This window comes from Aegilops tauschii, chromosome 1 (genome assembly GCF_002575655.3).
Source record: "Aegilops tauschii subsp. strangulata cultivar AL8/78 chromosome 1, Aet v6.0, whole genome shotgun sequence".
Taxonomy (NCBI): Eukaryota; Viridiplantae; Streptophyta; class Magnoliopsida; order Poales; family Poaceae; genus Aegilops; species Aegilops tauschii.
The window spans coordinates 373,937,839-373,951,338 of NC_053035.3; the positions used below are offsets into that span (position 1 = coordinate 373,937,839).

The 13,500-nt window shown below is 52.1% G+C and overlaps 1 protein-coding gene across 1 annotated transcript in view; it reads right to left on the reverse strand.

The window, feature by feature from the left end:
* The window catches only part of LOC109785987 (uncharacterized), a 135,123-nt gene extending 122,026 nt beyond the window's left edge, over positions 1–13,097 (reverse strand). Inside the window, exon 1 of the mRNA XM_040398207.3 lies at positions 12,928–13,097. Coding sequence (XP_040254141.3) covers positions 12,928–13,097 — 170 coding nt within the window. The remainder of the gene's footprint in view (positions 1–12,927) is intronic.
* Positions 13,098–13,500: the final 403 nt, after the last annotated feature.

Genomic DNA, 13,500 nt, shown 5'->3' on the forward strand with positions numbered 1-13,500 from the left:
CTGCCTCGCCCTCCGCCATCTGTGGGCGATGTGGCTCACGGAGCACCTCCACCACCTCTGCACCAAGACGGCGTCCTGGCGCTAAGGCGTGCGGCCCCTCGGCGTGACCCACCGCGCCAAGCGCCCGCGCGAGAAGAAGGACGCTGCCAAGAAGTTCCCCGGCCGCAAGAGAACATTCCCGTGCTCCCAGCACCACTGTGACAAGACCATGCGCCGCCTGCGGTGGCGGTGCGCGGGCATCAAGGGCGGGCTCCGCATCAGCAAAGGGTCCCGGTGGCCACCGCAGGCTACCGCGCCTTCACTCCTGAGTTGCGTAGCGTCGCATGGCTGGGAAAGTTCAAGCCATACCTGCCTCCTCGCTACGACGGCACCATCGAACCCGCGGAGTTCCTGCAGCTCTACGAGCTGAGCATTGAGGCAGCCAACGGCGACGAAAAAGTCATGGCGAACTGGTTCCCCATGGCTCTCAAGGATGGCGCTCGCTCGTGGCTCCTGAACCTGCCCCCGGGCTCCATCTCCTCCTGGAACGAGATGCGTGACCGCTTCGTCGCCAACTTCCAGGGCACTCACGACCGCCCTCCGGCCGCGGGTGACCTGCGCCGCATCAAGCAGCAGCCAGGAGAGACCCTGCAGAAATACATCCAACGCTTCAACAACGTTCGCCTCAAGATCCCCAAGGTGACGGACGAGGCCATCATCTCCGCGTTTTCTGACGGCGTCCGCGATGTCAAGATGAAGGAGGAGCTCGCCATCCACGAGGAGCTGTGGACGACCTTGGAGCTGTTCAAGCTGGCGACCAAGTGCGCAAGTGCTGAGGAAGGGCGCCTTTCCCTCCTCGAGCTACCAGGTGCTGACCCCGAGGAGAAGAAGGCCAAGGCCAAGGATGTGAAGCGCAAGGGAGTAGCCGTGCTCGCGGCGGAGCCAGACACGAAGCACGGACGGGACCTTCCCGAGTCGTCCAAGAGCAGCCGTCCATTCTGCGCCTTCCACAATCTCCACAGCCACAACACCAATGATTGTCAAGAGCTCAGGGCCATTCGAGACGGACGCCTCGGTCGACGCCCCGAGCGCAACGACCTGGGCTACGGCCGAGGAGGAGGACGTGGCGGAGGACGCTGGGACGACTGCGGCCCCTGCCAGGAGTGGCGCGACCGACCTCGTGAGGACCGCTGGCAGGACCAACCTCGTGAGGGCGCTTGGAGGGGTCAGCCTCACGAGGACCGCCCCCAGGGCAACGCTGGCCTTCCTCCGCCGCCGCCACCACCAATAAGGAACGACGACCACCATCAGGACGAGGGGCTGGGGGCTTCCAAGAGCCGCGCGCTATCGCCTGCATCTTGGGCGGAGCTCAGGCCCCAGCCTCTCAGCGCATCTTCAAGCAGTTTGCTCGCGAGGTGAATGCAGTCCTCCCCAGGCTCGAGGCCACGCACCCGCTCAGGTGGTCCAAGTGCGCAATCACTTTCAGCTCAACAAACCAACTCAAGTGCGCGGCCACCGCTGGCGCCCTCCCGATGCTTTGCTCACCCGTCATCAGCAACGTGCGAGTCACCAAGACCCTCATCGACGGCGGCGCAGGGCTTAACGTCTTGTCTGTCGAGATGTTCGACAACCTTCAAGTGCCATACGATCAGCTTCAGCCTACCAAGCCTTTCTCAGGAGTAACCAACGGCCCCACAACCCCCATAGGGTAGGTCCGCCTCCCTGTCACCTTCGGACAGCACGACAACTACCGCACCGAGCTCATCGACTTCGACGTTGCCCACATCCGTCTGTCGTACAACGCCATCCTCGAGTATCCGGCCCTGGCCAAGTTCATGGCGGTGACACACCACGGCTACAATGTCCTCAAGATGCCAGGGAGCGGCGGGATCTGTTGGAAATATGCCCTAGAGGCAATAATAAATTGGTTATTATTATATTTCCTTGTTTATGATAATCATTTATTATCCATGCTAGAATTGTATTGATAGGAAACTCACATACATGTGTGGATACATAGACAACACCATGTCCCTAGTAAGCCTCTAGTTGACTAGCTCGTTGATCAATACATGGTTACGGTTTCCTGACCATGGACATTGGATGTCGTTGATAACGGGATCACATCATTAGGAGAATGATGTGATGGACAAGACCCAATCCTAAGCCTAGCACAAGATCGTGTAGTTCGTTTGCTAAGAGCTTTTCTAATGTCAAGTATCATTTCCTTAGACCATGAGATTGTGCAACTCCCGGATACCGTAGGAATGCTTTGGGTGTACCAAACGTCACAATGTAACTGGGTGGCTATAAAGGTGCACTACAGGTATCTCCGAAAGTGTCTGTTGGGTTGGCACGAATCGAGACTGGGATTTGTCACTCCGTGTAAACGGAGAGGTATCTCTGGGCCCACTCGGTAGGACATCATCATAATGTGCACAATGTGACCAAGGAGTTGATCACGGGATGATGTGTTACGGAACGAGTAAAGAGACTTGCCAGTAACGAGATTGAACAAGGTATCGGGATACCGACGATCGAATCTCGGGCAAGTAACATACCGATTGACAAAGGGAATTGTATACGGGATTGATTGAATCCCCCACATCGTGGTTCATCTGATGAGATCATCGTGGAACATGTGGGAGCCAACATGGGTATCCAGATCCCGCTGTTGGTTATTGACCGGAGAACGTCTCGGTCATGTCTGCATGGTTCCCGAACTCGTAGGGTCTACACACTTAAGGTTCGATGACGCTAGGGTTATAGGGAATAGATATACGTGGTTACCGAATGTTGTTTGGAGTCCTGGATGAGATCCCGGATGTCACGAGGAGTTCCGGAATGGTCCGGAGGTAAAGATTTATATATGGGAAGTCCCGTTTTGGCCACCGGAAGAGTTTCAGGCGTCACCGGTAATGTACCGGGACCACCGGAGGGTTCTGGGGGTCCACCGGGAGGGGCCACCAGCCCCGGAGGGCCCTATGGGCTGTATGTGGAGAGGGACCATCCCCTTAGTGCGCTGGGCGCCTTCCCTCCCAGGGCCCATGCGCCTGGGGGTGTGGGGAAACCCTAAGGGGAGGCACCCCCCTTGCCTTGGGGGGCAAGGCAACCCCCCTGGCCGCCGCCCCCTCCTCAGATTGGATCTGAGGGGGCCGGCCCCCCTCTCCCTTGCCCCTATATATATGTGGGGGGTGGGAGGGCAGCAGTAACCCAAGTTCTGGCACAGCTCTCCCTCTCTTCCATGTCTTCCTCCTCTCCTGCGGTGCTTGGCGAAGCCCTGCAAGATTGCCACGCTCCTCCATCACCACCACGCCGCCGTGCTGCTACTGGATGGAGTCTTTCCCAACCTCTCCCTCTCTCCTTGCTGGATCAAGGCGTGAGAGACGTCACCGGGCTGCACGTGTGTTGAACGCGGAGGCGCCGTGGTTCGGCGCTTAGATCGGAATCAACCGCGATTTGAATCGCTATGAGTACGACTCCTTCATCCGCGTTCTTGCAACGCTTCCGCATCGCGATCTACAAGGGTATGTAGATGCACTCCCCTTCCCCTCATTGCTAGATTACTCCATAGATTGATCTTGGTGATGCGTAGAAAATTTTGAATTTCCGCTACGTTCCCCAACAGTGGCATCATGAGCTAGGTCTATGCGTAGTTTCTATGCACGAGTAGAACACAAAGTAGTTGTGGGCGTCGATTTTGTCAATTTACTTGCCGTTACTAGTCTTATCTTGATTCGGCGGCATCGTGGGATGAAGCGGCCCGGACCGACCTTACACGTACACTTACGTGAGACAGGTTCCATCGACTGGCATGCACTAGTTGCATAAGGTGGCTAGCGGGTGTCTGTCTCTCCCACTTTAGTCGGATCGGATTCGATGAAAAGGGTCCTTATGAAGGGTAAATAGAAATTGGCATATCACGTTGTGGCTTTTGCGTAGGTAAGAAACGTTCTTGCTAGAATCCCATAGCAGCCACGTAAAACATGCAACAACAATTAGAGGACGTCTAACTTGTTTTTGCAGGGTATGCTATGTGATGTGATATGGCCAAAAGGATGTGATGAATGATATATGTGATGTATGAGATTTATCATGTTCTTGTAATAGGAATCACGACTTGCATGTCGATGAGTATGACAACCGGTAGGAGCCATAGGAGTTGTCTTAATTTATTGTATGACCTGCGTGTCAATGAAAACGCCATGTAATTACTTTACTTTATTGCTAACCGTTAGCCATAGTAGTAGAAGTTATAGTTGGCGAGACAACTTCATGAAGACACAATGATGGAGATCATGATGATGGAGATCATGGTGTCATGCCGGTGACGAAGGTGATCATGCCGCGCCTCGAAGATGGAGATCAAAGGCGCAGGATGATATTGGCCATATCACGTCACTTTATGATTTGCATGTGATGTTTATCATGTTTACATCTTATTTGCTTAGAACGACGGTAGCATAAATAAGATGATCCCTCAATAAAATTTCAAGAGACGTGTTCCCCCTAACTGTGCACCGTTGCGAAGGTTCGTTGTTTCGAAGCACCACGTGATGATCGGGTGTGATAGATTCTAACATTCGAATACAGCGGGTGTTGACGAGCCTAGCATGTACAGACATGGCCTCGGAACACATGCGAAACACTTAGGTTGACTTGACGAGCCTAGCATGTACAGACATGGCCTCGGAACACGAGAGATCGAAAGGTCGAACATGAGTCGTATAGTAGATGCGATCAACATGGAGATGTTCACCGATGATGACTAGTCCGTCTCACGTGATGATCGGACACGGCCTAGTTTGACTCGGATCATGTATCACTTAGATGACTAGAGGGATGTCTATCTGAGTGGGAGTTCATTAATCAGATGAACTCAATTATCATGAACATAGTCAAAAGGTCTTTGCAAATTATGTCATAGCTTACGCTTTAGTTCTACTGTTTAAGATATGTTCCTAGAGAAAATTTAGTTGAAAGTTGGTAGTAGCAATTATGCGGACTGGGTCCGTAAACTGAGGATTTTCCTCATTGCTGCACAGAAGGCTTATGTCCTTAATGCACCGCTCGGTGTGCTGAACCTCGAGCATCGTCTGTAGATGTTACGAAACATCTGACATACACGTTTTGATGACTACGTGATAGTTCAGTGCGTATTGCTAACGGTTTAGAATTGTGGCACCAAAGACGGTTTTGAAACGTCGCAGAACATATGAGATGTTCCGAAGACTGAAATTGGGATTTCAGACTAGTGCCCATGTCAAGAGGTATGAGACCTCTGACAAGTTTCTTAAGCCTGCAAACTGAGGGAGAAAAGCTCAATCGTTGAGCATGTGCTCAGATTGTCTGAGTACGGCAATCGCTTGAATCGAGTGGGAGTTAATCTTCCAGATGAGATAGTGATGGTTCTCCATAGTCACTGCCACCAAGCTATTAGAGCTTCGTGATGAACTATAACATATCAGGAATAGACATGATGATCCTTGAGCAACTCGCGATGTATGACACCGCGAAAGTAGAAATCAAGAAGGAGCATCAATTGTTGATGATTAGTAAAACCACTTGTTTCTAGAAGGGCAAGGGCAAAAGGGATACTTCATGAAACAGCAAATCATTTGCTGCTCTAGTGAAGAATCCCAAGGTTGAACCCAAACCCGAGACTAAGTGCTTCTGTAATGAGGGGAACGGTCACTGAAGCAGAACTACCCTAGATACTTGGTAGATGAGAAGGCAGGCAAGGTCGACAGAAGTATATTGGATATACATTATATGAATGTGTACTTTACTAGTACTCCTAGTAGCACCAGGGTATTAGATACCGGTTCGGTTGCTAAGTGTTAGTAACTCGAAATAAAAGCTGCGGAATAAACGGAGACTAGCTAAAGGTGAGATGACGATATGTATTGGAAGTGTTTCCAAGGTTGATGTGATCAAGCATCGCATGCTCCCTCTACCATCGAGATTGGTATTAAACCTAAATAATTGTTATTTGGTGTTTGCGTTGAGCATAAACATGATTGGATTATGTTTATCGCAATACGGTTATTCATTTAAGGAGAATAATGGTTACTCTGTTTATTTGAATAATACCTTCGATGGTCTTGCACCTAAAATGAATCTCGATCGCAGTGATACACATGTTCATGCCAAAAGATATAAAATAGTAATGATAGTACCACATACTTGTGGCACTGCCATTTGAGTCATATTGGTATAGAACGCATGAAGAAGCTCCATGTAGATGGATCTTTGGACTCACTCGTTTTTGAAAAGATTGAGACATGCGAACCATGTCTATTGGTATATATGCATGAAGAAACTCCATGCAGATGGATCGTTTGGACTCACTTGATTTTGAATCACTTGAGACATGCAAATCATACCACATGGGCAAGATGACTGAAAGGCCTCGTTTTCAGTAAGATGGAACAAGAGAGCAACTTGTTGGAAGTAATACATTTGATGTGTGCAGTCTAATGAGTGCTGAGGCACGCAGTGGATATCGATATGTTCTTACTTCACAGATGATTTGACTAGATGCTGAGTGTATTTACTTGATGAAACACAAGTCTGAATTATTGAAAGGTTCAAGTAATTTCAGAGTGAAGTTGAAGATCGTCGTGACAAGAGGATAAAATGTCTATGATATGATCATAGAGATACCTGAGTTACGAGTTTGGCACACAATTAAGAAATTGTGGAAATTGTTTCACGACTAATACCGCTTGGAGCACCATAGTGTGATGGTGTGTCCGAACATCATAACTGCACCCTATTGGATATGGTGCATACCATGATGTCTCTTATCAAATTACCACTATCGTTTATGGGTTAGGCATTAGAGACAACCGCATTCACTTTAAAAGGGGCACCACGCAATTCCGTTGAGACGACATCGTTTAGAGAAACCTAAGTTGTCGTTTCTTAAAAGTTTGGGGCTGCGACGCTTATGTGAAAGAGGTTTCAGGCTGATAAGCTCGAACCCAAAGCGGATAAATGCATCTTCATAGAATACCCAAAACAGTTGGGTATACCTCCTATTTCAGATCTGGAAGCAAAAGTAATTGCTTCTAGAAACGAGTCCTTTCTCGAGGAAAAGTTTCTCTCGAAAGAATTGAGTGGGAGGATGGTGGAGACTTGATAAGGTTATTGAACCGTCACTTCAACTAGTGTGTAGCAGGGCACAGGAAGTTGTTCCTGTGGCACCTACACCAATTGAAGTGGAAGCTTATGATAGTGATCATGAAACTTCGGATCAAGTCACTACCAAACCTCGTAGGTCGACAAGGATATGTACTACTCCTGAGTGGTACGGTAATCCTGTCTTAGATATCATGTTGTTAGACAATACTGAACCTACGAGCTATGGAGAAGCGATGGTGGGCCCACATTCCGACAAATGGTTAGAAGCCATGAAATCCGAGATAGGATCCATTTATCAGAACAAAGCATGGACTTTGGTGAACTTGCCCGATGATCGGCAAGCCATTGAGATAAATGGATCTTTAAGAAGAAGACGGACGTGGACGGTAATGTTACCGTCTATGAAGCTCGACTTGTGGCAAAGAGTATTTTCACAAGTTCAAAGAGTTGACTACGATGAGGTTCTCTCATCCGTAGCGATGCTTAAGTCCGTCGAAATCATGTTAGCATTAGCTGCATTTGTGAAATCTCGCAGATGGATGTCAAAACAAGTTTCCTTACCAGTTTTCGTAAGGAAAGGTTGTATGTGATACAATCAGAAAGGTTTTGTCGATCCTAAGGATGCTAAAAGGTATGCTAGCTCCAGCGATCCTTCCATGGACTAGAGCAAGCATCTCGGAGTCAGAATATACGCTTTGATGGAGTGATCAAAGTTTTTGGGTTTATACAAAGTTTGTTAGAAACTTGTATTTACAATAAAGTGAGTGGGAGCGTACAACATTTCTGATAAGTATATGTGAATGACATATTGTGATCCGAAATGATGTAAAATTTCTGGAAAGCATAAAGGGTTGTTTGAAAGGAGTTTTTCAAGGGAAGACCTGGATAAAGCTGCTTACATATTGGGCATCAAGATCTATAGAGATAGATCAAGACGCCTGATGATACTTTCAAAGAACGCACACCTTGACATGATTTTGAAAGAGTTCAAAATAGATCAGTCAAAGAAGGAGTTCTTACCTGAGTTATAAGGTGTGAAGTTGAGTAAGACTCAAAGCTTGACCACGGCAGAAGAGAGAGAAAGGACGAAGGTCGTCCCCTATGCTTTAGACGTAGGCTCTACAGTATGCTGTGCTGTGTACCGCACATGAAGTGTGCCTTGCCATGAGTTGGTCAAGGGGTACAATAGTGATCCGAGAATGGATCACATGACAGCGGTCGAACTTATCCTTAGTATCTAGTGGACTAAGGAATTTTCTCGATTATGGAGGTGAACAGGAGTTCGTCGTAAAGGGTTACGTCGATGCGAACTTTGACACTAATCCGGATGACTCTGAGTAGTAAACCGGATTCATATAGTAGAGCAGTTATTTGAAATGGCTCCAAGTAGCGCGTGGTAGCATCCACAAGATGACATAGATATTCGTAAAGCACACACGGATCTGAAAGGTTCAGACCCGTTGACTAATAACCTCTCTCACAAGCATAACATGATCAAACTAGAACTCATTGAGTGTTAATCACATAGTGATGTGAACTAGATTGTTGACTCTAGTAAACTCTTTGGATGTTGGTCACATGGTGATGTGACCTGTGAGTGTTAATCACATGGTGATGTGAACTAGATTATTGACTCTAGTGCAAGTGGGAGACTGTTGGAAATATGCCCTAGAGGCAATAATAAATTGGTTATTATTATATTTCCTTGTTCATGATAATCATTTATTATCCATGCTAGAATTGTATTGATAGGAAACTCAGATACATGTGTGCATACATAGACAACACCATGTCCCTAGTAAGCCTCTAGTTGACTAGCTCGTTGATCAATAGATGGTTACGGTTTCCTGACCATGGACATTGGATGTCGTTGATAACAGGATCACATCATTAGGAGAATGATGTGATGGACAAGACCCAATCCTAAGACTAGCACAAGATCGTGTAGCTCGTTTGCTAAGAGCTTTTCTAATGTCAAGTATCATTTCCTTAGACCATGAGATTGTGCAACTCCCGGATACCGTAGGAATGCTTTGGGTGTACCAAACGTCATAATGTAACTGGGTGGCTATAAAGGTGCACTACAGGTATCTCCGAAAGTTTCTGTTGGGTTGGCACGAATCGAGACTGGGATTTGTCACTCCGTGTAAACGGAGAGGTATCTCTGGGCCCACTCGGTAGGACATCATCATAATGTGCACAATGTGACCAAGGAGTTGATCACGGGATGATGTGTTACGGAACGAGTAAAGAGACTTGCCGGTAACGAGATTGAACAAGGTATCGGGATACCGACGATCGAATCTCGGGCAAGTAACATATCAATTGACAAAGGGAATTGTATACGGGATTGATTGAATCCCCCACATCATGGTTCATCCGATGAGATCATCGTGGAACATGTGGGAGCCAACATGGGTATCCAGATCCCGCTGTTGGTTATTGACCGGAGAACGTCTCGGTCATGTCTGCATGGTTCCCGAACCCGTAGGGTCTACACACTTAAGGTTCGATGATGCTAGGGTTATAGGGAATAGATATACGTGGTTACCGAATGTTTTTCGGAGTCCCGGATGAGATTCCGGACGTCACGAGGAGTTCCGGAATGGTCCGGAGGTAAAGATTTATATATGGGAAGTCTCGTTTTGGCCACCGAAAGAGTTTCGGGCGTCACCGGTAATGTACCGGGACCACCGGAGGGTTCCGGGGGTCCACCGGGAGGGGCCACCAGCCCCGGAGGGCCCTATGGGCTGCATGTGGAGAGGGACCAGCCCCTTAGTGGGCTGGGCGCCTTCCCTCCCAGGGCACATGCGCCTGGGGGTTTGGGGAAACCCTAAGGGGATGCGCCCCCCTTGCCTTGGGGGGCAAGGCAACCCCCCTGGCCGCCGCCCCCTCCTCAGATTGGATCTGAGGGGGCCGGCCCCCCTCTCCCTTGCCCCTATATATATGTGGGGGGTGGGAGGGCAGCAGTAACCCAAGTTCTGGCGCAGCCCTCCCTCTCTTCCATGTCTTCCTCCTCTCCTGCGGTGCTTGGCGAAGCCCTGCAAGATTGCCACGCTCCTCCATCACCACCACGCCGTCGTGCTGCTGCTGGACGGAGTCTTCCCCAACCTCTCCCTCTCTCCTTGCTGGATCAAGGCGTGGGAGACGTCACCGGGCTGCACGTGTGTTGAACACGGAGGCGCCGTGGTTCGGCGCTTAGATCGGAATCAACCGCGATCTGAATCGCTACGAGTACGACTCCTTCATCCGCGTTCTTGCCACGCTTCCGCATCGCAATCTACAAGGGTATGTAGATGCACTCCCCTTCCCCTCGTTGCTAGATTACTCCATAGATTGATCTTGGTGATGCGTAGAAAATTTTGAATTTCCGCTACGTTCCCCAACAGGATCATCACAGTCCCCTGCGAAGAAAGAGATGCGGTGTGCTCCCTCGAGCGCGCCTTCCAAGCTGCATCAATCGAAGACCCCGACAACAATGCGGCGCAATACCCTCCTGAAGTCGTCCCCAAGAAGAAGAAGCGGCTACTCCGCACAGGGCCTCAGGGGAGCGGCGCCTCAAGTGGAGCCACGTCAGGATCGGCGCCTGCGCCTGGGGCACCTCCCTCCCTTGCATAGGAAGGCGCGCCTGGCGCCCTCCTCAGGCAGGGCTCAGGGGCTGTCTTCTGGAGGGCCTCAGACCTAGCCAACATCAGGAGGGAGGCGCTCGGGCACCACATGGAGGCGTGCTTCGCAGAACGTTTCCCTCAGGAGGACACCAGGCGAGGAGCGCCCAACGCTCAGGAGTTCATTGCCAAGACCACTCAGGAACTGCGGGATGCAAGAGCCATGCGCGGCGACCGCCGCTCACCTGACGCGCGGCACCCCATCCAGGCGAGGATGACGGGTTGCGCGTCTGCGTCGACATCCCAGGGCCCAACAGGGCCGCATCTCAGGAGCTTTTTTGGCCTTCGCGCGTGGGATGTTGCGAGGGCCCACCTCACAGCTACGTCCGCATGCCACTTGGCCTGCTGAGCGTGGCGTTCGCCTTCCAGCGCAACCTGCAGAGCATCCTGGCGGCTCAGCAGGCCAGGAATCACGCAGTCCTGACGGAGATGGAGACGGTCCTCAAGGAACCGCCTGGACCCCCGGAGCCTCCCGAGGCTCAGGGTCCCGGTGGCTCGTGAGGAGCAACCCCTTCACCACGCATCTTCAGCTGCCCCAACACCCCTTCAACAACGGAACCAGGTGACATCTTCCGAGTTTATTTAGCTGGGAGCGCCCCTCGGGCTGCATCATTCCCAGGCCGTGTGGGTCTGTCCCTGTGGCATGTATCCTTTTACATCTTTAGCTTACTCTGCTGGGGGCGCCCATCGGGCTGCACCATCCCCAAGCCGCTCGGGTACAGCCCAGTGGTATGTATCGATCTTGCGTTTACCTAATCTCGTTCGCTTTCCATGCATAATCTATCTATGGTTATCACCTACTTGATTGTCACCTGCCACGGGAGCTACACACTCCGGCACGGCGCCTGTGCTCGGGTCTGTCCCTACAACGTCGACAAATCTAAGCGGTCGAGCTCTGGCTCGCGGCACGCCCGCGCACGTCACCTCACCAGGCCCTCAGTGCCTTCATCTTCTCGCAGAACGACCTGCGGCAGACCGGCAATCATCGTGGTAATCTGTGTTTCTCCTCATGCTGACCTACAGGAACCTCCCGAGAACGACAGCGGGCGGTACCGCGGGCTCCCTCTTCTCCCATGTGATTCACTTGCGCGTTAAAAGGGGGGGTCCTGAGCATCGCGACTCAGGAGCTCTTATTGGCTCTCCAGCCCTCACCCCCTGGCCTTGACCACGGCATCGCGACCTAGCATACCAGTGGCAGCTAAGCTCGCTCGAGGGCCAGGACCTGAGGACGCAGAGCACACGGAAGAGCGTGGAGAAGAGGGGGAGGATTTCATGGGCCTAACCTAGCTACCCTACAGCGATCGACGCACGAGTCTGGCGCGACACAAGGAGCCAGCTCAAGAATGCCAAGATAAGTCTCGCGCTTCGATCGACCCAGCGCTACAGCATAAGACCCTCACCTGTGGCAGCCTTGTTGCGGCAACATCGCCGCCCTTTCCTGCCTCTCGGTGGTTGCTTGAGCGCTAAGGGGGAAATCTTGAGCAACGCGCCTCAGGAGCTCTTACTGGACCTCGGGCCACTCACCTCCTCGCCTTGACCACGGCATCGCGACCTGGCATACCAGCAACGGCTGCAGCCTGCCTGGGGACCGGGGCCTGTCGGCGTAGAGCACCAAGCTGTCGTGGGGTTCGAAAGGGGGGACTGAGCCGAAACGAGACATGCGCTCGCCAATTTTCATAATAAGGATAATATGAACAAAAGACATTACAGATCCTTTACACATACCCACGGGGTCTGTTTCGATTCCTCGCAGGGAACAAGAGAGGGGAGTTCCTAGGAACCCTATCTACACACGCCAGCGCAGCCGACGCCATCAACAACAGTGGGCCACGGAAGGCCGGCGGCAAGCGCATCCAGATCAGCGACGGCGGCGGCCGGACGCTGCGGCCTTGCTCCGGGCCCGGCGAGAGCTTGGGGGCACATAGCTGTCATCGCTCATCTCCGGGGTCTCGCAAGGCTCGGGAGAGTCGCTGGACTCCCAGGCGCCACCGCTGCTGCTGGAGGAGCCGCTGGAGAAGCCAACAGTGCGCCCGGCGCTGGCCGTTGCACTGTCCGACGACCCCCTCCGGGGCAGCACTCCAAGCGGCAGCCTTCCACGTTGAAGACCTTGAAGAACATCATGGAGGCGCCGTCGTACCTGAAGTGGATGGCGAGGGCGCCTTCCGCGCGGCAGACCCGGGCAACCTCGTCCCAGCCGCGGGTCATGAAGATTTTGCCTGGGGAGACAGTTTCGACCTCCGCTCCAGTCGCCGGGGCGTCGCAGTCGGCGTGTTGCAGCCAAAGCTCCAGGGGTCCCCTCGGCGGCATCTCGACGGAGAAGAACTGCGGGAAGCGGATCCAGTGCGCGGGGGCATCGCTGCCCACATCACGAGTTCGCACGAGGAGTCCGCGGCGTGGACTCCTGGGGCGACAGCATGCGTCACCACGACGCGGCGACCACGGCCCCGGTGCGGGTGGTGGCGCTCGTCGCCTCCTCTTCCGGAGCCCTCAGCTTGGGCGTACAGAGGCAGCGGGTACCCGGGAGGAGGCCGCTCGTACCAAGGCCTCGACACCTTTGGCCTCACGACCATGTCGCGACGGTGGCTCGGCCTCTTCTTTGGCGGAAGCGGCCCGGGCTCATCGCGGGGGTTTTTTCCCTTTCTCTGCAGCCGAGAACCTTCGAATAGGCGCCATGGGGGTCGCTGCTAGCAAGGAGCGAGAAAGGGGATCT